A 25,063-nucleotide genomic window follows, 5' to 3' on the forward strand; every position below is an offset into this window, starting at 1 on the left:
AGGCTCTCTGCTGTCAGCACGGAGTCTGCTTCAGATTCTCTGTCCCCATCTCTTTCTGCCCCTCCACTGCTCATGCTCTCCTTCTCTCAAACATTTAAAAATAAATTTAAAAAATTGAAAACACATTGAGAAACTAGGCTGAGATGCCTTCTGTATAGCCATGAGGGTCCTTGTCCCATGAATGATAATGAATAGGACATTAGCTTTTGACCAGCAAGTCATATAAGAGATTGAAATCTTACAAAGGATTTTCATGTACATAAGCTTATGTAGCCTCATAAAAGTTCCTGAGAGGTAGGTATAGCAGATCAGTAAATCAAGGTGCAGAGAGGCCACCAGATGCAAGGCTATTCAATGACAGACCCAACATTGGAACCCAAACCTTGCTTATCAAAGCACAGAGCTGTGGCTGACTGGAAAAGGCTGGGAGATTTGTATGGTTAGGGTAGATTTCCTTGTGTTATTTTTTAAGCAAGCACACTTATTGTGCTTTTAGAGTGATTGAAAATATCTTTATTTCACTAATCCACATGCAGTATTTATTTTTGGTTCTTTTTCCTTCCTGAGAAGTAAGAAAACATCTTTTTGCTTCTTGCTATTGGTTCTCTTTGACATGGCCCAGTCCATGATGAAGCTTTTTTTGCTGGCACACCCTGTTTGCTCTTGTCTGTGGCTGTCAGCTGTCCAGGGACTATCCATCTTCCTTTGGTCTTTTACTCCCCCTTTATTTTTTTTATTTTTATTTTTTTACATGAAAATCTTTGGGGAAATACATTGGCACTATATTTTTCAAGATCCTTACAAATGCTCATTTTCTTTGACTGATTTACCTCATCCTTCTAGAAAACTAGACTAAGGAAAGAAATAAAATTAGCTTAAGAAAATAATCTGAAAGCTCTGTGCACAAAGATATTTGGCAAGGTATTATTTATAATAGTAAAAACAGATAAGCCACCCAAGATCTCAACAATAGCAAGATAATAAGTAAATTATAATATGGCCATTTGATGGAAATATTACAGTGATGGATACAGAGAGTATATAAGAAGGAGAAAATGCTTTCAACAGAATAAGTGGGGATACACACCTCCTTCTACTGTATGATTATGGGCCTAAACACACACACATTCACACACACACACACACACACACACAAGACCCAACCCATGAAATCTACGTGTAGAAAAAGAGGTCCGAAAAAATATTTCAAAGTATTAAATTCAGGATATCTTTTGGCAGTTAAACTTTTATGCTTTCTATTCTATCTTTTCTGAGTTTACATTAATGTAGGTGCATAACTTCTGAGATGGAAAGATGATAAATCTTTTGCAAGGTGCTGCAGGCAGTGATTAAAAGTGTGGATTTGAAGGACTAGGATTTGAGTGACAGCCTGGTCACTTACCGGTTTGGGACTGAGTCCTCTTGGTGTCCATTTGGGGCCGCACCATGCTCACTGGACAGGGTTGTTTGGGGGAGAAATTAATTAACATCACATAGTAGGACCTCTAGATCTATTGAAAACCATGGAATGAATTATTACTACTCAGATGATACCTGGAGGAGGACGGGGGCAATTTCATGCTTCCTCCCAGGTGTGACTGGAGAGTTATTCATTCATCCAGTTTTCACGAATGTCTACCATGTGCAAGAGATGGCGTGAAGGGATTGGTTTCTGTTTCATTAACAGCCTCATGCAGCATAACAAGGTAAGGGGAGGGAATGGAAATGTGAGAAAAGTCAGGCAATATGATTGAAGGAATCAAAAGTGAAGTAAAATGAAAAGTAACCTATATATCAGATCTTAAAATTGTTTATTCCATTTAACCCTCACAAAAGCCCTTTGAAATTGGCAAGCTTTTCACTCCACTTTGACAGGTGAAGCCTGAGAAATTAAGGCCCATGTTCAAGATGCTGCAGGTGGTTAAGGGCAGAGCTGGGGCTCCATCTCGGGCTGAGGGGACACTAAAGCACACACTGAATACACACATCTCCTGCCCTACAGAAGAAGGGCTCCCTTCATCTGGACCTTCCCCATCATAGCAGGATGCTTGGGTCATCTTTCCAATCAGGATCTCCCCCAGGGCTGGGAGAACTTGCCTGCTGTATCTTTTCACTATGGGAGCTGATGGCCTTCTCTCTCAGAAAGGCGATGGCTTTATTGCTCAGGGGCAGTAAAGAACATCTTGAGTTGGGAGCTTATGAGTGAGCCAGGAGGGTTAGAAAGGATCACTTGGACACATCCAGGCGGTACCTGGGGGACAATGGCTGTCTCTGGCATGCATGTTGCATGGATTCTCACCCTGCTTGCAGTAGGAGAGATCCTGGACCCCTGAGTGGTCTGATATTTATTCAACTGGTGGTCATTGGGGCTCTGGGGGCACCCAGCCTGGTGCTGGGCTCAGGCTAGAGGTGAAGGATACCCTCATGGACCACTTAAGGAGGCCAGACAAACAATATTGAAAATTTTAGGTTAAAAACTTAATGTTATCAAACTGGGATTGGAAAAGGGGGAACCTGGCAATACCTTCCTTTTCTATCAGATCCAACTCCCTCATTTTACAGATGCACAAACTGAAGATCCAGAGAGAGAAAGTGACTTTCCAAGGTCACATGGCAACATGAACCAGCTGTTGGCTCAGGATGAAGTAAATTGGGACAGGCTTTTGGAGGTGATGATCTGCCTGTCATCAGCGCAATCATTTGCTCAATAAATATTTGCTGGTGCTCCCTGGGTGGCCAGGTCCTCTGATGGGCATCAGGGAGATGAAGATGGGGCATATGAAAGGTGCCATCAGTGTACTGGGGGGACAGAGACGCAAAGACAGGAGAGTGCAGGGTAGCAAGTGCTCCATGGCACTGGGTGGGAGCCTGGGAAGGAAACTTGAGGTTGCAAATCAATGGCTGAGTTCCCACGCAGCTCTGGAGGAAGAGAATGGCAGGTGGGGAATAGCATAGGCAAAAGCCTAGAATCTTAAGTGAGAAAGTACAGCTCCATGGGGGGACTGACAAGCCATTTATGATGGCTGAAACAGAATTCTTGAGGGTAGATTATGGGGCCAGGTCATGGCTCGGCTAGTCCTAGGCAAGGGTTGGGCGATGGGGAAGCTGCTGTCAAGTACCAATTAGAACCTAGGAGTGAAGAGAACTTCTGTGCATGAATAACTCCCACACACAGCACAGAGTGCCAAGAATCACAGACAAAGTTGATTCAGAGAAAAAGACCACACTTCCAGCTGTGGGCATCTGAGAAGATTTCCTGGAGGAGGTGGCATTTAAGGTGAGCACAAAGAGAAGTGTTGGATTTGTACTTGAGGAGCTAGAGGAGATGGAATTCTGAGAAATAGAAATAAAGCAAAGGTCAGAGTCAGAAACCTACAGGGCACAGAGCATTGCCTGAAGTATGGACCTGGATCATATGAGACCTTGAACTTTGGCATCATGAAACCATATTTTATTCTTTAGACAATAGCGAGCCATGGAGGGTGCTTGAGTGAGGGTGGTATAGGCTCAGGGATGGCTATAAAGTCTGACTTTCCAGAGCACCTCAGTGGTCTCAGATAGGGCAGAGAGAGGCAGAAACACTGAAAAGTTTTAAAAGAAAGGAGGTCATCCCTCAGGCTCAATGGTTAATGAGGGAGGGGATGGAGGTGGGCCAGGACAAGACCAATAATACCTTCAAAGCCATTTCCAATTCTGGAAATTGGGAGTCACTTCTTTAATGCCTCCCAAGGAGCTGTTTTCCAGAACCTAGCAACCCCTGCAGAGCAGCCTGGGCCCAAAGCAAGGGCTGATTAATTAGGGGTATTTGTAGCATGGTCCCAGAAAGCGCCCACAAGACTGTGCCTTTGACCTGCAGGGCCAGCATGGAGAGGAGGTCAAGCAAAGACCCTTGCCCACTTAGGTGACCCAGAGAGCACAAGGACAAGGTCAAGCCTGGTAGGTGGCATCCCCTTGTGGGCCGTTGTGGCTTCTGGGTGACCAACTGGGAAGAGAAAAGAGGGAAGAGTGGAATTACAAGAGGGATGCCACTTAGGATGACCAACTGTTCTAGTTTTAGCATTGAAAGTCCCATCTCCCAGGAGATCCCCCATTCCAGGCAAACCAGGAGAGTTGGTCACCCTAGATGCAGGCCCTAGAGGCTACAGAAAGTAAGAGTGAATTTGAGCCATTGCAACCCTGCATGAAGCCCTAAATTGTTGAATTTATTGGCATAAAATTATTAACTTTCTCTTATTACCCTTTTTATATCTATAGAGTCTGTACTGATGTCACCTCTCTCCTTCCTAATTTTCTTACCTTGTGTTTTTTCTCATTGTTTCTGATCATTCTGGCTAGAAGTTTATCCATTTTATTAATCTTCTCAAAAAACTCATCTTTTGGCTTCATTGTTTTTCTTTATTTTTATATTTCATTGGTATCTATTATGATCCTAATTATATCCTTTCTTGTACTTACTTTTGGTTTAATTTGCTCTTCTTTTTCTGGTTTCTAAACATAGAAGCTGAGGTTATTGATTTGAGACTTCTTTTTCTAATGTGCATTTAATTCTATAAATTTCCTTTTTAGTGCTGCTCTACTGGCATCCACAAATTTTTACATGTTAACTTTCATTTTTATTCAGTTCAAAATACTTTCTAATTTCCCTTTTGACTTCTTTTACTCATGGATTATTTAGAAGTGTATTATTTAGCTTCTAAGTATTTGGATTTTTTTCATGTATCTTTTGTTATTGATTTCTAATTTAATTCCAGTGTGATCAAAGAACATACTTTGTATGACTTGAATCCTTTTAATGTTATTGAAATTTGCTTTATGGCCCAGAATGTGGTCTATCTTGGCAAATGTTCTGTGTGTACTTTTGCCATTTTTTCTGGGAGTGCTGCATAAATGTCCATTAAGTTAACTTGGTTTAGAACGTTGTCAAATCTTCTACACCCTTGCCGGTTTTCTGTCTAGTCGTCTCATTAATTATTGAAAGGGCTTTTGAAATCCCCAACTATAATTGTGGACTTGTATATTTTTCTTTGTGGTTCTATCAGTTCTTACTCTATATATTTATGAAGTTTTCCATTAGTTGCATACATATTTAGTATTGTTATGTCTTTTTGAGGAATTGACACTTTCACCATTATGAAATGACCTTCTTTATCTCTGATGATATTATTGGCTCTGAAATCTACTAGTCTGATATTAGTATGGCAATTTCAACTTTCTTTTGATTAGTGTGAGTATGGTATATATGTTTATATCCCTTTCTTCTGTTTGTACCTTTATAGTTAAAAAATTTTTTTTTGTAACCAGTATATAGCTGGGACTTGCTTTTTTAGTCAGTCTGACAAACTACCTTTTAATTGTGGTGCCTAAACCAATTATTGAGATGTTAGATTTAAGTCTATCATCTTACTATATGTGTTCCTTTGGCCCCATTTTTTCTCTTTTCCCTTTTCCCTAATTTCCTGCCTTCTATTAGACTCATTAAATATATTTTGTGATTCCGTTTATATCCTTGGTTGGATTGTTAGCTATAACTTTTTGTTTTGATATTTTAGTAGTTGCTGTAGGGTTTATAGTGTACATCTTTAACTTATCACTATTTACCTTCAGGGCATATAACACTTCATATGTAGTTAGGGACCTTTAAGTAATCTTCCATTTCTCCTCTCTTAGCTTTAATGTGATTACTTTTACACATGTTATAAAAAACATACTACATTCTTATTATTTAAGCAGCCAGTTATCTTTTAAATACATTTAAATAATAAGAAAGCAATCATATATTTACCAGTGTAGTTATCATTTCTGATGGTCTTCATTCCTTTTGCGTGGATTTATATTTCCATCTGGTGTCATTTTCCTTTTGCCTAAAGGACTTTCTTTATTATCTCTTGCAATACAGGTCTGCTGATGGATCCACTGGAGCTTTGGCTTTTACGTGTCTGAAAAAGTTTTTATTTTTTTGGAGGATATTTTCACTGGGTATACAATTCTTGATTGACAGTTTTTTCTTCTTTCAGGATGTGAGGATGTGCCTCACTGTCCTCTCACATAGATTTGTTGCTGATGAGAATCTACTGTCATCTCTATCTTTGTTTCTCTGTATGTAATGAGTTACTTTTCTCCAGATGCTCTGAAGATTTTATCTTATCACTGATTTTGAGTGATTTTGGTGTAGTTTTCTTTATGTTTCTTGGCACTGGGATTCGTTGAGTTGGTCAGATCTGTGGTTTTATAGTTTTCATCAAATTTGGAAAAGACGTGGCCATCATTTGCTCAAAGATTTTTTCCACTCCTCCCCTCTCTTCAAAAACTCCAAATACACCTATGTGAGGCCACTTGAAAGTTGTCTCATGGCTCACCGATACTCTCCGTTTCAAAAATTCTTTGTTCTCTCTGTTTCATTACTATTTCTTCCAGTTAACTAATCTTTTCCTCTGCAATGTTTAACTTGCTGCTAATCCCTTCCAACATATTTTTCATTTCAGACTTTGTAGATTTTATCTCTAGAAGCTCAATTTGGGTTTTTTTAAAATATATTTCATGTCCATACTTTGAACATATGGGATTTAGTTATAACTGTTTTAATGTTCTTGCTGGCTATTTCTCACATGTGTTAGTTCTGGGTTGGTTTCAATGGATTGATCATTTTTCTTATTATAGGTTGTATTTTCCTGCCTTTGCATGCCCGGTAATATTTGATTGAGTGTCAGACATTGTGAATTTCGTCGTGTTGGCTGTCAGATATTTTTGTATTTCTATAAATTTTCTCGAGCTTTGCTCTGGGACACAATTAAGTTACTTGGAAATAGTTTGACCCTTTTGGACTTTGCTTTAGGATTTGTTAGGTGGAAGCAGAGCAGCTTTTAGTCTACAGATAATTATTTGCCACTACTGATGCAAGACCTTTTCGGCTACTCCCCACAATGTACTGTGAATTACGAGGGTTTCCAGGTTGGCCGGTAGGGAGAGGCAGCTCTGTATGAGTGCTGTACACTGTTCCCCTGAGGCCTCTCAGCTCCTTCTTTCCATGGCCTTGGGCAGTTTCCTCATATGCACATCCCATAGGGAGCTTGGATTCTGAGGGGGACCCTCTGTAGATCTTTGGATTTCTCTCTGGGTGTGGTCCTCTCCTCATTGGCACTCTGTCCTGTGAACCCTAGTTGCCTTGGCCTTCCTGGACTCAGCATGTCCTCAACTCAGGGAGTCCGTGGGGGCTCTGCCTGGCCCCTCCATACACTGTGGCCTAGAGACTCCGAAGGATGTAAGCTGGGATAGTCAGAGGGCTCACTGTTTTGTTTCCCATCTCTCTGGGGTCACAGTTCCTTGCTGTCTAACATTAGGACCCTTGAAAGCTGTGGTTCATATATATTTTTTGTTTTTTGTTTTTTTTCCGGTTGTTTTGGATGAGAGGTAAAACCCACCACCACATGCCATCTCAGTGCCAGGGGGTGAATGCTTTTCCCAGCTAAAAAGCAGATTCGAATCAGGTGTGCATGACTCTACTACATGCCATCCCTTCTCCATCTAGAAAAGAGTGATGTAGTCACTTCACAGTTGAAGCACTTGCCCGGTGGTGATCAAATCTGACTCTTGCAAGAGCCGAATGGGATAAATAGACATGGTTCGCTCACTTGACAGGTAGAGGCCGAGGCCCAGAGAGGGACAGCATGCTGCCCATGGCTATGTTAAGAAGGAACGGCCGAGTCAGGACAAGGATCAGGGCCTCTGTTCTCTGCGCTGGGCTGGTACTTCTGCTGCTTCTCTCCCTCATGGCAAGGCTGCAGGCAGGGATCTCAGCTTTCCTGCCCAATCTGTAATGACACATGCGTTTCCCCACTGGGAAGAGGATGAATAATCCAGTTCCCTGCTCAAAACCATGAGGGAAAGCAGTGCAGCCCCAGGCGGGCCCCTGTGCTGCCTAGATGCATGGTGTGTACAGTGCATTCCTGTGGTTTTTGGCTGTTGCTATGGTGTGTGGACAAAATAGGAATGTGTTTCCCTGGAAAATCTCAACAGTGACTCATCCTTATTTCTGTTAGGAATATTGAAGGTATGGATAAGCCTAGGGGAATAGCCATAATAGCAATGTTTGCTCTCTATCAGGAAGTAGGTTGCTACCATTAAGTGGCTTCTTAAGAGCTTGTAAAGTAAAGCAACATCAGTCATATTCGAAGGAAGCTGGCATTAGGAAGGGATGTGGAGGTCTGAAATGAATTCTCTTTAATTGAGGGTCTCATTTCCTCTCGGTGAGCAGGAATTCTGCCCACAAGGAGTGGTCAAAGGCTCTGGCCCCTTTGGAAGCCTGTGAGCTCAGACACAGGGCAGGGAGGTAAGAAAGAAGCTCAAAGGTCTGCTTTCAACTGCATCTCTCTACCACTAAGCCTTAGTTTACCCATCTGTGAAATGGGCACCAGGAAGCCTATCTTACAAGGTAGTTCAGCCAGCCTGGATAAAGTAGCTGGCACATGGTGCTCCCACAGGTCACTGGTGTGACAGTGGTCCTGAGAGTCTAAGAACTGGGGAGGATGGAGGCAGCTTTGGTAGCTGCACCTGCTGAACTGTGATAGGGCGCTCTGACGATGTTACAGACATCTCCTCATGACAGGAGATGCTTGTGGGATATGAGGAGGAGGGGCGGAAGGAGTAAACAGCATCAGAGTCCAGTGAACACTGGATGAGAGGTGATTGTTGGAACTTGCCTCATCCAATGCTCTACTGAGAGGGCCCAGCCACCCTGGGCTTTGTGCAAGCAGGGGTTATAAGGAGGCAAAACCAAGTGCAAGTCTGCAAGCAGGGTTGGGGGCCTGCCAGCAGAGAGAGAATGGGGAGATGCAGAGACATCACTGGTGGCCTCTGAAAGGAGAGAAAAAAAAGAATGATGATGAGAGAGAGAGAGAGAGACAGACACACACACACACACACACACACACACACAAAGACATCATTCATTTGTGGCCTCTGAAAGGAGAGAAGAAGAAAGGAGTGACACAGACAGAGAGGGAGAGGGAGGGAAGGGAAGGGAGAGGGAGAGAGGGGGTGGGAGAGAGGGGAAGGGAGGGAAGGAAAGAGGGAGAGTGAGATGGAGGGTGAGGGGGAGAGAAGAGGACAGGGAGAGGGAGCCTCCCCCTGCCAGGGAGAGGCAGGGAAGGGGGAGGGAGAAAGGGAAAGAGAGGGAGAGGGAGGAAGAGGGAGAGGAGAGGGGGAGGGAGAGAGGGGAGAGAGGGAGGGAGAGGAGGAGGAAGAGGGGGAGAGGGAGAGGAAGAGAAAGGGGAGAGGAGAGGAAGAGTGGGAGAGAAGGGAGGAAGAAACGGGGAGAAGGGAGAGAGAGGGGGAGGGGGAGAAGAAAGGGGAGGGGGAGAAGAGAGGAGAGGGGGGAGGAGAGAGTCACAGAAGTGGAGGAAGGAGAGGAAGCAGCTCCTGGGTTCTGTGCTGTGTCTGCCATGCGTGTCTGTCTGCAGCCTCAGCCACCACAGCCCTTTCTTTGAAGGAGCCTCTAAGGCGATCTGCTCTTTGCCAGCCGCAGAGCCCTAACTAAGCAGAAAGAAACAAGAAAGCATACAGACAGAAAACTGCGAGGAAAGGTGCCAAAAGCATAGCCATTCCTTCCTCTAAGTGGGGCTTCTATGGGTTCTTGTTTTACTATGTTCCATCCCCCAGCAGTTTTCTCCAGGAAGCATGGATTAAGATCTTCTTGGAAAAGCCCAAACAGAAGCACGCCCCCGGGACCCATGGTAGCAGCTGCCATCGGCTGGGCCCCTCTCTCATCCATTCTGGAAGTGCTGTGCCTGTGCTGACCTCATCTGCATGGCCTTTTCCCCTCTCCCTAGGCCTTCTAGTACTTTCCATTTCTGGAGCTGGACTTGCTTCCCCTGCACCTGGGTCTTGTCACAGCACCTGCCCAGGGGGAGGCCTCCTTCTATGTCTTGGTTTCTCCCTAAGTTCCTTAGAGACTGTCCTGTTCTCTTGGCCAGAATAGAAGCAGAACGCCCCGGGGCAACTGAAGGCGGCATTTCCAAATGGTTGGGGTCCAAGGCTTTGGTGTCAAGCTGACCCCAATTCCAGGCTGAACCACCTCCTAGCTATGCATCCTTGGGCAAGTTTCATAACTTCTCTGTGCTCCAGTCTGCTTTCCTGTAAAATGGTTTCCTGTTACTTCTACCTTATCAGAGTTGAGAGTCATGCCTAAGATAATAGATATGACACCTTTAGAGAGGTGCTGGCCTCCATAAATATCAGTTATGATTTCTGGAAAGACTTGCCAACACCCTGATGTCTCTTCCAAGGCTGTGTACCCTCAGAGAGGGAGGAGTCCCTGCGTGTGCTCCTTCTGACTGAGGTTCTCTGTGTGGTTAAGCTGAAGCTCCTGTTCTCCATCTGCTGTCACTGAACACCACAGTGTCTCCTGCCATCCTTCCCCCTTTGTGTCTCAGAAGCAGCGGCCTTGCTGATTGGGCTCATCTGGGGCTTGGCATCAGGAACAGCCTGACCACTCTGGGGATTGTGGGGAGCTATCCTACCCTGGCCCATCTTCTCCTGCTGTTGCCTTCCTTTAGGCCTTTTGGGGGAGGCTTGGCGGGGAGGGGGGGCTCAGATCTGTTCAATTCAATGCAATAAACCCTGACTGAGCCCCTATTACAGACTGGTCCCTGGGACAGGCGCTGGGGCCTGCACAGGATAAGTCTCAGTCCCAGAGGAGACCCACGGGAATTAAAGGACCCATTGTCTTAGAAAGGGTGGAAAGAAGGTGTCAAGCAGGGATGTCCTGGGCCTGAGGACACTGCGGTAGAGAGAGGCAAGTGTGAATTTTAGGAGCTACGGAATGCGGAATGCTTAAGGACAGCCTTCAATCTCATCTAACCTAATCAGCCCAATCCAATCACTGAGCTAATTAAATCTATTCCGCTGGATGGAGGGCAGATGTGTTCTGGGCACATGCTCTTTAATGATCTTTGGGAACTGCGCACTCTCGTCAGACCTGGGTGTAGGGGGTGGGTGTTTTTTCCTTTTAAACTAACTTCAAAAGTAGATAAAAATCTTTACAATATTAAGAAAAATTTTTTTTTCTAAAAGGGAAACTTCAGAACTGCAGGCCTTTCCCCGTGGCTTCTGCATGTGCTGGGAACAGAGGCTGTCCACTGGGAAGGTATTGCAGGACCAGCCTGGAGAGGAGGCTGTGTCTGGCTGGAAGGAGTAACCCCCACCCCCCTTTATATAAGCCTGTCTGTTAGAAGCTGGGTCCAAACAATAAATCATGTTTATGTATAGCTGTATTATGCACATCCTTAAAAAACTGCATAACGAATTCAAGAATACACAAATGCACCGTTGTTACAAATATTCCAGGGCTCCAGAAAGAGTGAAAAATCTTGCACACCCAACTGGGCTGCCTTCCCCTGAGCAGCTCTCAGTATAGTAGGCATCTCGCCAGAATTTCTCTGCGTGCTATTTGCATACGTGTGCATTTATAAATACAGAGTTTCGTTTAGCATGTGAGTACTTTTCCTACAAATGTGACCAAACTGCTTGTATTGTTCTGTAACTTGGTTTTCTCACTTACCAATATGTCTTAGAAATTTTCCCCAAGGGACCTCCAGGTCTTTCTTACCCGCTTTAACTGTTGCAGGGAGGTGGGGGAAGGCACATGCGTTTGCCCTCCTCAATGGAATCATCCTCCTGTTGATGAACATTTATAACAGAATTTGTTTCCAATTGGAAACAGAAGCTGTTTCCAATTATTTGCTGTCACACACAGCTCTGCAGAAAAGATCTTTAGCCATGCTTCTTGGGGGTACATTTGTAAGTATTTCTGTAGGACGAAATTGCTAGGTGAATGGGGATGGGTGCTTTTTTATTCGGATGGATCCCTCCAAGTCCCCACCCACCTCCCCGCCCAAAGGCTCTACCAGTTTACTCTCTCAACAGCTGGCTGGTCTGCCCTCCATAGGGATGGGTGGCTTCTTTGCTGGCGTCTCCCCTTCTGCCTGTTCCTTTTGCAGTCCCCTGGGCTCTCCTACAGACCTTGGCCAAACGCCATCTTCCTGTCCTTTGCTACCCAACTGTGCCAAAGGCCCCATTCTAAGGACTCCAAGTGCAATCTCAAAACATAGACCAATTAATCAAGGACCGATGACTCTCGTTTTGAAATGATTCTTGTTTTCCACAACAGGATGTGCTGCAGGGTTTGGAGCAATCCATTAACCAGTATTGATTCAGTCTGCAAACTCCTTCATTCATTCACTGATTTACAACGTTGGGTTCTGGGCTAGTTGTTTTGGAACCCTGACCCTCAAAGGGCATGCTCTCATTGGATGGAGCAAGACATGCAAATACCTTGTGTTGCTAGGTAGATTTATATATATTATATTATATTATATTATATTATATTATATTATATTAATAGCCACCTGGCTGTTAAGCTGTTTTAAATGTTCAAAAAGAGAGGGAGAGATCTCAGCAGGGGAGGGACCAGAGATGCTTTGGGGAAAGAAGAGTCTAACAGACCAGCACTAAGATTTATTAGTCTACAGTGAATGATTCCTGGGGCTGTCCAGCCCTTTTGTCACAACATAAACAAACGCAGGGACTTCTCTATCCCCGGGCAACAGTTCTTTTCAAGAGTGAAGGAGGAGGGGAAAAATAGGGTGGAGCTGTCTTTTCCAAGCCTCTCTTCCCTGCCTCTGTCCAAGGGCTGTGCAGGTCAGCAGGGCTATTTACATTCCTTTCTTCCTTCCTTCATTATGGTTGATATTTCTAAAAGATTTGTGATTATCTAACCTCCCCAGTTGGCAAGAAAAAGATGAAATGGCTTTCAGCCTGTGTATGGAAGTGTCCTCTACAGACTTTTTTTTTTTTTTTTGCCCCTTATTAAAAAAAAAAATCAGAAACCAAGGCGACACTGTTCAGAGCTCAGATAGCAAGCTGCTTGTGAATCAAAAGATAACATGGTATGCTGGGTAGCAGGACCCAACCAAAGAGTATTCTGATTTATTAACTTGTCTCCTGAGTAAGATAAAGTGGGTGAGTCAGTAGACATTGGAGCCTCCTTTCCTCTGCCTGGGTCCAAGGAGGAAGTAAGCCATTGAGAGTTAAGTTACTAGCATCTGATGTCAGTGCAGCGAGGGTCGCAGCTAGCTCTGCCCTGATGGATGGGTACCATACAAGGTCTAGACTTTGGACTCCAACGGGGCTGCCATGTCAGTGCCATTTCCAGCTAATCTCTTTTTTCCATGAACTCAGTAGGGGACTTTTTCTTTCTTTAGTTCCTAGTGTTAAGGGCAGTTTAATTTAGTTACATCAAATCTGAAGGCTAACCAGAGCTTAAATGGACTGTAAATTACTGAAGGGGGACCTCAGAGATCATTCTACAATATTCCATCCATCCATCCATCCTCCCATCTAGGAATTATAAGAGCTGATATTTTCCTTTAAGAAGCTTATAGTATATTGGGGGCATATTACACAGACACATATAACTTTTAATCTATGATGGATTATTTGAGTGTCTGCCTCTCTTGCTAGAAGAAGATTTTTTTTTAATTTTTAAATTTATTTATTTATTTTTGAGAGGGAGACAGAGTGAGAAGGGGAGTGGCAGAGAGAGGGAGAGAATCCCAAGCAGGGTCCATACTGTTAGTGCAGAGCCCGATGCAGGGCTCGAACTCATGAACCACGAGATCATGACCTGAGCTGAAATCAAGAGTCAGACGCTTAACTGACTGAGACACCCAGATGCTCCACAGAAGAAGAATCTTCTATCTGAGAAGAATTAGGTCAGTCCTTTTCACTGCCTAACACAGTGTGAGACACACAGCACATGTTCAGTAAATGAGTGACTCAGCAGGAAGTGAGCCAGAAGTGGGGCTGGAAGTTTCAAGGCCTGTGAGGGGCAGTGTGTGGATCAGAGGGTGGCTGCCAGAGAGCAGTGGGGTGATCATTGGTAAGGTGATAGCTGGAGCCACGATGTGGAACTTGGACTTTATTATGTCCCTGGAAAGACATTCATAGGTATCAAGCAGGAGAGACGCATGATAAAGTAGGTTCTTTCTCTCTCTTTCATGCATCCATTTATTCATTCATTCCATTCAATACAATTTATCAAGCATCATCTATATGTAAGACACCATGCAAAATACTGAAATATAAAGAACAGAACGAAGAGAAGCGTATTTTCAAAGAGCTCACAATCTGGTAGGGGAGAAAGATAAGTAAACAGATGATTATAATGTGTAAATTTTATGCTAGAGATTCACACAGAATACTCCAGGATGGCCTTCTGGAGGAGGTAACATTTGAGCTGAATCTTGAAGGACGCATAAGGGTCAGGTAAGGAAAGGGTGGGAAGGGTGTTGCTGGCAGGGAGAGAGCGGGGAGAACATGTGATGCTTGGGAATAGCCACCCACAGTTTGGGGTAGCTGGAGCATTATGTGGGAGGCTAGGGAGCCGAGGGGTGCTGCTGAAAAAGCAGGCAGGGGCCAGAGCAGAAAGGGCCATGGGGAGACTCCTGGGCTTCATCCAGCAATGAGGACGGAAGATGCTCAGATTTGTATTTTACAAAGAGTATGTTGATGCAGAGAATGGATTGCAGAGGGACTGGATGGGCAGCAGGGATACCACTGAGGCAGCTGTTGTTCTTGGCTAGGTAGGGAATCACAAAAGACTGAATTAAAGAAGTGTTTGGGGTGGGAGATAATAATAGCTAGCATCCACTGAGCACTTACTGTATGCCTTCTACATGAAGGCATTCACTCAGTCTTCTAGTTAGCCTCTGAGATAGGAACTGTCATTCCCATTTTCCAGATGAGAAGAAGGAGGCACAAGGTCACTCTCTAGCGAATGCATATTTGTACTCAGACCACTTATAGGGTTGGGAGATCAGCAGTGTTGGGGTGCATGTATGGGGTGGGGAAGAGGATGAGTTAGACCGTTGATCTGAGATGCCCATGGGACTCTGCTGGGAGGGGTTCAGCAGTGCCTTGGTTGGGAGTAGCCTCTGAGAGTCATGGTCAAGGGCAAGTGCATTCAAGGAGACTACAGGTTGGGAGAGGACAGAAACAGTGTCTTGGGGAATCCATCATGGAAGGTGTGAACAGAGAAAGAACTGCTCATGGAGAGGACTAAGAAGGAAGCCAGACCAGAGGGACAAGTGTCTCAAGCGGGCATGGTCCACAGCTCATTTGCCACTGAGAAACCAGGTAGGGTAACAACTGAGGAGTGAGGAGTATCCCTATCAACAAAGATGGACTTTGGCCACAAAGATTTCATAGGTCACCTCGATGAAGAACAGTTTTGATGGAGCACCAGAGGTGGGCTGGGAAGTATAAGGGAGGTGAAAAAGGATAAACAGGTGTCCAGAATGTTTTGGAGTCTCTTTGTTAGAGAAGGGAGGAGAGGGAGAGGCGCCAAGACAGAGGGGAGGCAGGGTAGAGTGATTTCATCTTCTTACAAGACTTGAGCCTCTTTTTGTGGACTCATCTTGGGATTCCCCCAACAGGGCTTTGATATTGGTTCATCCTAGCCAATCAACAAGGCTTCTCCTCCCTCCTCCATCCCCTGCCATCACCTCCACCTTGATAAAAGCAAGCCCTCATATCATGTAGGAAAAAATGGTGAAAACCTATTGGAAAAACCATGTGGGGATCTGGAGGACTTTCTGCTTTAGAGGCTAAGTGGTAACAAGCAGTTAAGTAGCTAGCTAGTAAATGCTTAGTTGGTTCTTATTTTTATCTATTTATGGGAAACAAGGTACCCTGTTAATCATGGAGAGAATGGCCACACAGCAGGCTCTCTCGCCTCCCGGTGCCTCCCTGGTGTTTTCTGGAGCAGAATCGGATGCTGCCATATTCCTGTGGCTCCAGCTTTGGCAGTTTGGAAGTTGCTGAAGGCGTGTATAACAAGTTCTCTCTTCTGCCTTGAAAAGACCAAATGGGCAAGCCTCCATTTCTAATGGGAACCGTTAAGCAGATACTACAGGCCACGGGTCTGCCTGTCAGATTGACAAATGAGTCTTCTCTTTTGAAAGTCACTTAGGAAGTTGTATTTGGAAGCTTGAGAGGAGCTGTCAAGAGCAGACGGGGGCACCCTGCCCAACAGCTGAGACTGTTTACTTGGGGGTAGGGTGGGGGAGACTGTTTCTTATTGTGAGCCATGGTAGGATTCCCTCCAAATGTTGGAAGTGTGGCCAACCTACATTAAAGGCAAAGGCTTAAGCTTCTGCAGGAGCCAGCTGGGCCCACACATCCTGCCAATGACCTAATTGGGCCCAGCAGGACCCAAACATTTGTATATACCTTTATTTACAGCCCCAAACAGGCTAGTAGGCAGCTGCTTGATGTACGGTATGGTGTGCTGATGGGCATTCTCGTGGTACTTTGGATACACCCCAAGTGAGGAACCAACACAGAGTCTAGGTTTGGGGATTGGAACCCTTCTCGCTCCCAGGGGCTAACGAGTGGTAGTGGAAGGGGTGCTTGGTGAGAACAGGATACCTCTGGCCAGTGATTTTCAACCCTGGCTCCCCAAGGCATTTCTGAAACCTTGACATATAAATCCAGGACCAAGTTTTCCAGGAAATTTTCTGAACAGTGGGGCTGATGGCCACCCGACTGCCCAGGATCTCCAGATTCATTCTCAGACCTACCAAGAGGTACAGGCAAAACGGCTGAATATATATTTGAATATTTAGAAAACAAAAGTTACCACCAGGCACTTTGAGGCAGGGACGGGATATGATAAAAATCTTCTGATATTAAATCATGACTGAGAGTTCCATCAGGATTAGCAATCACCTTAAATTAGAGCAAAGAGTCTGACTGGTGATGCCAACATTGAAGACAGTTAGTCTCGGGCTCTTACCACACGGAAGTCCTAGCTTTGCATTTGCACATCTATTCGCTCACTCATGTGATTCTCCCCAAATTCCAGAGCTCTGTCCCGTCCCTCTCATCTGTTGCATCCACTCTCATGTACACAGACGGTCTCTACCTGACCCATTTCATGAGCTCTCCATTTGATTAGGGTCTGTGAGTATATTGCCAGAATGATACAGATATCATCTATCACAGGCTGGCTTAGCCTCAGGGAGAAGAACCCTCAGGGCACATTTGCATGGGAGTTTTGGCAGGGGTGGGAGGGGTGAGTCAGGGAGAGCATTAGAGTACAGCACTTGAGTGCTATTTGAGCAGAGGGTACAGATTTGGGCACGAGAGTGCACTCATTCTTTGAACAATGCACATTTACTGAGCTCATTCATAAGCAAGGCACTGATGGTATAGAATCTTGGGGAGCTCCCCGTCCGTGGTGGGACAAGGCCTGATGGAGGCTGAAGAAGTCAGTTCTTAAAAGGCAAGATGTAAGGAGCAGTGATGCACCAGGGGAAGTCAAGTCCCACAGAGAGTTCTGTGTCTCATAGGAGTGTGACAAAATTGCCAAGAAACCCACCTCATTCTGTCAGTGCTCCAAGGCTGGGAGTGGGTCTTGCTCATCTTCATTTACCTAGCACAAAGAGGTGCTCAGTGAATATTTGTTGAAGGAATAAATGAATGTACAGAGTGTTGAATGGAGCAACTAGCTGCTTCTTGGGGGTTGGAGGATGGGACAGAGAAAGTCTTCTTAAAGACGGTGATCTTTGAGCTGTATCTGGAAGTGTGAACAGGCCTTTGCCAGGTAGATAAGACAAGGACGGGGTGCTGGGCAGAGGGAACAATGGGTTCAAATGCACGACGCAGGCATCGAAGACCGCTGAGTGTTTGGCTGGTGTATGGTACATGTTGGTCAACCATCAGAAGCCATTATTAAGGGTTGAGTTCTTGCAAGTTGTGGGAAGTGCAGGAATTTGAGAGTTTTGGGTAGGGTAACAATGTGATCACCCCGTGTGTGGGTTGACAAAGGGGCACGACCAAAGAGCATGCCCAGAACCCCTCTTCTGAAGTTTTAGGAATGCTATTTACCCCGCTCCTGCTTCTCACTAGCAGGAACCCAGGTTCTGCCCCCCGGAACTGGGGAGCAAGTCTAGACTCCAGGCCTCTGGGCTTCCAGTCTGGTTTTCTCTCCACAGATAGATCTGGGCTCAAAGCTGAGCCCTGCTCTTCCCCTACGATGCAACCTTAAGCAAGTTACTGAACTGCGCAGCTCTGTCATCTGGAACATGGAGATAACATTATCTCCTTTTTGGTGTTGCTGAGGGGGGTTCAATGAAATAATGCATGTCAAGCGTCTCTGGGTGCTCAATGCCTGGCAGGAAGCATGTGCTCAGTTAGAGGTGAGTGGTATTACTCTACCGTTCCAGGGTTCTAGTTCCGCTCTAGTGTATCATCCCACTGTGTGGGTGTCTGGTGGTGATGTCTTGGGATCATGCAGCTCCTACAGTAGCTGAGCTGATCAGAGGAGCCTTTCTCAGGTTGTCTTCCAGGTTGTCCAGGAAGGCAGGGGGGCATATCTTGGCTTAATTGGGTTTAGGGCAAATACTGATTTTAAAAGAGTAATCTTCGGTCCGGGTTACAGCGCAATTGTGTGCTCTTTTGGAATTTAAAAAAAAAAAGAAAAAATATCAAAGGAAGATTGTACATAATTTGGTATGGGTGGGCTGATTTTTACCACGCAAAAAGACGTTCCCATTCACAAAGGGATTCATGGTACTTTACATCACCAGTGCCTCTTAGTGCGTTCACTCAGGAGTCCATTTCCCTCACGTGATTCACACCAACTTTCCAGGAAAGGGCCTCCTGTTCCCCCACGGTCTTGTCGCCCCTGCCCTTCTTGCAAGATTCCCTTGAGCTTTGAGCCGAAGCGGCAGAATCCTGGAACGGGGACAAGGTAGCCAGTACAGGCTGTAAGAGGAACCATGACTTAATCTGCCACCAAGAAAGAAAAAGCACCGCCAATTTTAACTATCAGATGCAGCTGATTGAGAAACAAATCCCGATTTCAGACATGTTAAAATGTGAAAAAAAAAATACAGGAGACTCTTGAACAATACAGGTAAGCGTGGGTCCACTTACATGAGGATTTTTTTTTTTTGATAAATACAGCACAGTACCATAAAAGTATTTTCTCTTCCCTAGATTTTCTTAACATTTTCTTTGCTCTAGCCTACTTTATTGTAAGAATACAGGATGTTATACGTACCACATACAAAATATGTCTTAACTGACTCTGTTATCTGTAAGGCTTCTGGTCAACCGTAGGCTATTACTAGTTAAGTTTCTGGAGAGTCGAAATTTAATATGCAGATTTTCAATGGCCCCTGGGGTTGGTGCTCCTAACCCACATGTTGTTCAAAAGTCAATGGTACCTCTTTTTTTTTTTTTTTTTTTTTTTTTGAGACAGAGAAAGACAGAGCATGAGCAGGGGAGGGGCAGAGAGAGAGGGAGGCACAGAATCCGAAGCATGCTCCAGGCTCTGAGCTGTCAGCACATGGGGCTCGAACTCATGAATGGTGAGATCATGACCTGAGCTGAAGTCAGATGCTCAACAGACTGAGCCACCCAGGCACCCCCAAAAGTCAATGGTACTTCTTAGAATCACTGAAATGCAGTGTTTGAGGACCTGGTCAGCTGGATACTAATGGCAGAATGAGAACATACCAAAGGCACCAATTCCCAAGTTATACATGGCTGAATATAATTTATTATTTTTTGTTTGTGAAAGAAACCACTAGTTCGTAGGCTCTGTGGGGACAGACACTGGGTCTGTTTTGTTCTGTATCTCCACCACCTCGTTTATGGTTGGGGTTCAACAAATATTTGCTGAATGAATAAAAAAAACAACAACAAAGAGCCACATTATAAAACATGTGGAAAACCCAGAGAAGAGCATAAATCATTCATAAATTCCCCCACTGTGGGTATTTTGGCTTATTTACTTCGAATCTTATTTCCTATGAATATGCTCTTTTATATACATGTAAACATAATTTATTTTTAGATTTAGCTCTGGGATGTGTTTTTGTATTTCTCTATTAATATGAATGAAACGAGGAAATAAGATGATGCAGAAATGCTTTGAAGATTTGTAAAATGTTTAACCAAATATCTTATTATTAGTTATAATAATCATAACCATAGTGCTATGAATGAGGCTGATTTTCTGAGAACACACTTCAAAGCAAACAACAGATTTGTTCTCTGAAGCTGGGAATGTGTGGTCCCTGCGTCCTGTCCTGTTCACCATGGGGAGTGCCTGTGTTTCGTTTTGGGAAGAGAGAGAGGCTCGTGGTTTCTTAGAAGTCCTGAGCCCCAGCTTCCCACCCAGCCCAGAAATATCTTTAGTGTCACTAATGGAGGGTAAATCCTTGCCTGGGAACACTCAAGCCTGCCGAAAGAGTCTACTATTTGCTCCAGCCAGTACCTGAAGATCGGGCCTGTCTCCTTGTCTTTGTGGGCAGATAGGAGCCTAACTCTGGCAAGCGCCATTTAGCAACCCAGGTGGGTTTCGCATGGACTAATGCCCCCTTCCTGCTTGCTGTCATGTTTCACTTCGCTGACTCTGCTCCAGGCCCCTCTGGTCCCCTCCCTTCCCCCTCCCTTTTCTTTAAAATGCCCAGTCATCTCTGTACAAACGCACGTTGAGTCCCGTTCATGCTGAACCCTTGTCCCTATTGCAGTGGGGAACAAACTTATTTTTGATTAAAATCTGTCCTTGCCACTTTAACTAGTGTTCGTGCTTGGCTTATCGCTGGCAGTACTCGAAAGCCCATGAGGCTAACAGCTTGGGTTCTGGGCTCACCAGGGCTGTCTGTCCGTCAGCATGCCTTGACTTATTAGTCCATGTTCTCACCCTTCCCAACTCAAATCCTCAGCCCTGAACTTGGCCCCTGGCTGTCTGCTTCCTGTCCTCCTTCTTTGCCCTTAAGGATGAGATTTTCTGGTTGTGCCACTTGGTCCCACCTGGCACCCCCCTGCATGCTCATTTCTGCTCTCCCCACCTGCCTCAGCCTCTGGGGCCTGTGGAGGCCAGCCAGGCTCCCAGCCGCCTCTGCCCTTGCCTCAAAGCCAACATCCCCACCACTGTGTGCTGCAGTGGAGGCTGATCTTGGCCTTCAACAAGTACCCAGGCATTAAGTACAGGGAACAGTTTGGGGGCCCCACACCATCAATGCCTTCCCAGAGATTCAAAAGCATAACTCGCTTAGAGATTTCAAACCAGTTTCTAGGAGCGCCTGGGTGGCTCAGTCAGTTAAGCGTCCGGCTTCCGCTCAGGTATAATCTCACGGTTTGTGAGTTCGAGCCCTGCGTTGGCTCTCTGCTGTGAACACAGAGCCCGCTTTGGATCCCCTGCCCCTCCCCTGATCTCTCTCTCTCAAAAATAAATAAATGTTAAAAAAAATGAAACCAGTTTCTAATACAGAAGGTCATTTTATAAAGTGGCTAAAGGGCTGTGGTCAGTACTAGATGAGAGATGACATTTAAGCCCCATTTTAGAAACAGCTGAGCACATAAGTTGCATGTGTATTTCTTCACTGACTATTCACTGTTCTGATTCTCCCTTCCTCACCCTCTAAACCCAATGCTCCCACCACTCATTGACCTCTCTCTTTGCCTCAGCCTCCCAGGGTGGGTTGTCTCAGATGATCTGGTTTAGGACTCATAGTCTCTCCAGTGTTTATTCCAGGTAAACCAGGAAATAAGAGAAGGAAAGTGTCCCTGTGTCTGTCTGCAGTCCTGCTTTGAGACCTCCTCCCTATTGAGGATTTGTGAAGTTCTCCCTTCTGAGATGTGAAACCCACGTCAGACATGAGGCTGCTCCAGTCCTCATGCCCCTGACACGCAGAGTTGATGTAACAGTCCTAGCCGGCTGGAGGGTCACCTCCCTGGTGTGAAGCCAGAGAGAGGGGGCAGGAACGGGCACAAGAGACTCCCCTTCACTTACACTCTTATGAGAGTGACGCCCCCATCCCTTTTCCTTTTTGTAGATCACTGTGAGTCGTATCAACACTGGCTAGCAGGTTCCCTTGGCATCCACCGATCCCCTGCCCTCTCAAGAGATTTTTTTTTGCCCCCAGAAAGTTCTAGAAAAAACCCCCAACCAATTCAGTGAAAGAGAAAGTAACTCGGGTTTCTCTCACACCCAATTTTAGGAACCGACAATTGGGTTACAGAGGTTAGCTGACACCCTTCTCTAATTTCTGGGTCAGCCCCTCTCCTGGACCCAGCCCTGCTCAGGCCTCCTGAAGGCTCAGAGTCTTCCAGGAGTGGGAGTCCCATTTCCCCTCCTCATGGCTCTGCAGGCGGCTGGTGTGGGCCCAGGACCACTGATCCAGGGAGCCCAGGAACTTACCCTCTGCTCCTGGGTGGCCACGAAAGTCTGGAACCCTGGAGCCACCCCAAAGCCCAGCTCTTGGATGAAAGGCGGCTCAGACTGACTGTGGATCTGAACTTTCACTCCTGCTTCAAACGTCGTTTCCTCTGAAAGAACAAAGACAGACAGAGCCATGGGTCCGTGACAGCAGGTGCTCATGGAGTCTTGGGATTGAGAAGCTCAAAGGGACGTTAGAAAGGTCACATGGCAGGCAGCATAATGGCCTGAAAAGACATCCATAGCATCATCCCTGAAAAGTGGGAAGACGTCACCTTGCATGGCAGAAGGGACCCTGCAGATGCGATTAAGTTAGGGACCTGGAGATGGGAAGGTTATCCTGGATTATCCGAGTGGCCCAATGTCCTCATGAGAGTCTTCGTGAGACGGAGGCAGGAGGGTCAAAGTCAGAGAGAGAATGGAAGAAAGTGTGCTGCTGGCTTTGGTCGTGGAGGCAGGAGCCACAAACCGATGGATGCAGGCAGGTGCTAGAAACTGGATAAAGCAGGGGGATAGATTTTCCCCTGGGGCCCCCACAAGGAATGTAACCCTGCCAGCCCCAGATTTTAACCCAGTGAGATAGGTTTTGGACTTCTGGCCTCCATAACTGTGACATGGCAAATCTGTGCTGTTTGGGGTCACTGTTTGTGGAATCTGTGACAGTAGCGGTCAGAAGCGAATTCAGGCCAGTTAGGCCAACTCTTCGCTTGGGTCTCCAAAAGTAGAAAATGGGATTATGAAGTGAGTCATTCACCTTTATTTTATTCGCTAGCTTCTCTACTTGGCCATGAGCTGAAGGTGAGGGGATCAGAGGAGGAAAACATGATGACACAGTGGTAGAAATAAAAATACAGGACTTGCTTGTATGCCAAGGTGCCCGCCCCTTGGAGCTTCTGGAGATGGGCAACTGGTAGAGAAGCTTTGGCCTCTCTTTAATTTGGCAAGAGAAATGGCCCCTGGCAGTGGGAGGTGGCAAGGGTGGTGGAAGGCGATGGGATAGCAGAGCCTGGCTCATTTTATAATGTTCAAAATTGGTGGAGGACCCTTTACTGGGTCTCCTCTGTCTTGCTCTTTCCAGACAGGCTGCAGAACGAGCTTTCCAAAATGCAAACCTGCACAGGTCTCTCCCGTGTTGATAAGGAGCCCAGCCTCCGTAACCTGCTCCTGTTCCAGCCTTGCTCTGGGCAACCTCCTGCTTCATGGCACCATGTGTCCAACCCTCCAGGGCTGCCCAGATTGGTTGTTACTCGTCTCTGCTCTGCATGGAGGCACATGCCTTTCCTTTTGCCTGGAAAGCCTTTCAAACTTGTCTACCCGGCCAATCTCCCTACGCGTCACTGAAGATTCGGGCCCCCAACCCCACCCAAAGCAAACCCTTCTCTTGCTCTGTTGTATTCTTTCCACATGCCCGAAGAAGCTTCTGCCACACCAGAAGAATCCTTTATCTGACAGTCTTTCCACCAGGCTGGAGCATCCTGAGGCCAAGTTCTGGGCTATCTCCCTGGACCTCAGAGGCCCTGCACAGGGCTAGGCACATAGCAGGTACTCAGGTAAGGGCTGCTGAGTGAGTAAGAGATTTGCGATTCAAACCTCACTCAGTTATTAATGGGCAAGGCCAATCTAGAGTCCAAATCAAGGAGTGTTCTAATTGAAGGGAATGGAGGGACACCTGGGTGGTTCAGTCAGTTGAGCACCTGACTCTTGATCTGGGCTCAGGTCATGATCTCGTGGTTCATGAGTTCAAGCCCCGTGTTGGGCCCCACGCTGACAGTGCAAAGCCTGCTTGGGATTCTCTCTCTCTTTCTCTCTGCCCCTCCCCCATCAAACTAAAGAAATAATCTTAAAGAAATAAAGAAATGGAATGGGGAGAGGATGGGTAAATGAATGGATGAGGGAAGATGGCGTGAGGGAGAAATGGAGGTCGAGGTTGGGGAGGGAGGCAGGGGTTTGTTAGCACTGGGGCTACAGTCTGGGGATGAACACCGGAGGAAGGAAGGGCTGGGGCCAGCCATGGGAATGGGCAAGACTCATGGACAGTCTGGGGGCCAGTGATGGAGGCGGGGGAGGGTGCAGGAGCTGGGTGAGAATTCCAAGGTAGGGGTATGTGGGAAGAAGGGCTTAGTAGGCACACAGGGGTTAGTGGGAAGGACAGGCAGGAGTTTCAGAGTCCAGACTTGGAACCCAGTGGCTGACATGGGATTTAGGCAGAAGGGACCCTCGGCCAGGAATCCTTTCATCATGATTTCGTGGAACTGGGGAGGATCCCAGGCAATCCATAATCACACCCCCTTCCCTCCAGCAGTCGAGTGTTCTGCTATCTCTTTACTCAGACTGTCCATGCAGACTGCTGCCCGAATGTCCTGGGATGCCTGTGTCCCTTGTTCCTCCCAGTACCCGTGGCCTAGCAGATGGACAGGTCCACAGGTACGTCAGGGAGGGGGAATGCAGGACAGGGAGGAGGGGGGAGTACAAGAGAGGGAGGACGGTGGAAGGGGAGGAGGGGTGAGCCTGCCCAAGCAAGGGGTTGAAGAGAGGTCAGGAGCCCAAAGAACAGGCTCAGATGGGGAAGGAGCCCAGTGGCATGATGCTGGGATCACGGGGATGCCTGTGCTTGGATGAACTGAAAGTCTGTTCAGTGGCTGTGGGGGGCAGAAGGGGAGACATGCCAAAACTTGTTTTCTGGAGCTCTCGGAAGCTGCGTCCCTGCTGTATAACTGAGCTTAGAAAACCTTAGAGCCAGTAAGACAGGCTCAAAGGAGGGGTCCCCTGGCTTAC

General features: G+C 46.2%; 1 protein-coding gene across 2 annotated transcripts in view; it reads right to left on the minus strand.

Annotated features, from left to right (window-relative positions):
- The window catches only part of ASIC2 (acid sensing ion channel subunit 2), a 1,009,280-nt gene that overhangs the window by 41,527 nt on the left and 942,690 nt on the right, over positions 1-25,063 (minus strand). For both annotated transcript variants that reach the window (XM_043583693.1, XM_043583692.1), the window contains exon 3: positions 22,271-22,398. In XM_043583693.1, coding sequence (XP_043439628.1) covers positions 22,271-22,398 — 128 coding nt within the window. The remainder of the gene's footprint in view (positions 1-22,270; positions 22,399-25,063) is intronic.

This window comes from Prionailurus bengalensis, chromosome E1 (assembly GCF_016509475.1).
Source record: "Prionailurus bengalensis isolate Pbe53 chromosome E1, Fcat_Pben_1.1_paternal_pri, whole genome shotgun sequence".
Classification (NCBI taxonomy): domain Eukaryota; kingdom Metazoa; phylum Chordata; class Mammalia; order Carnivora; family Felidae; genus Prionailurus; species Prionailurus bengalensis.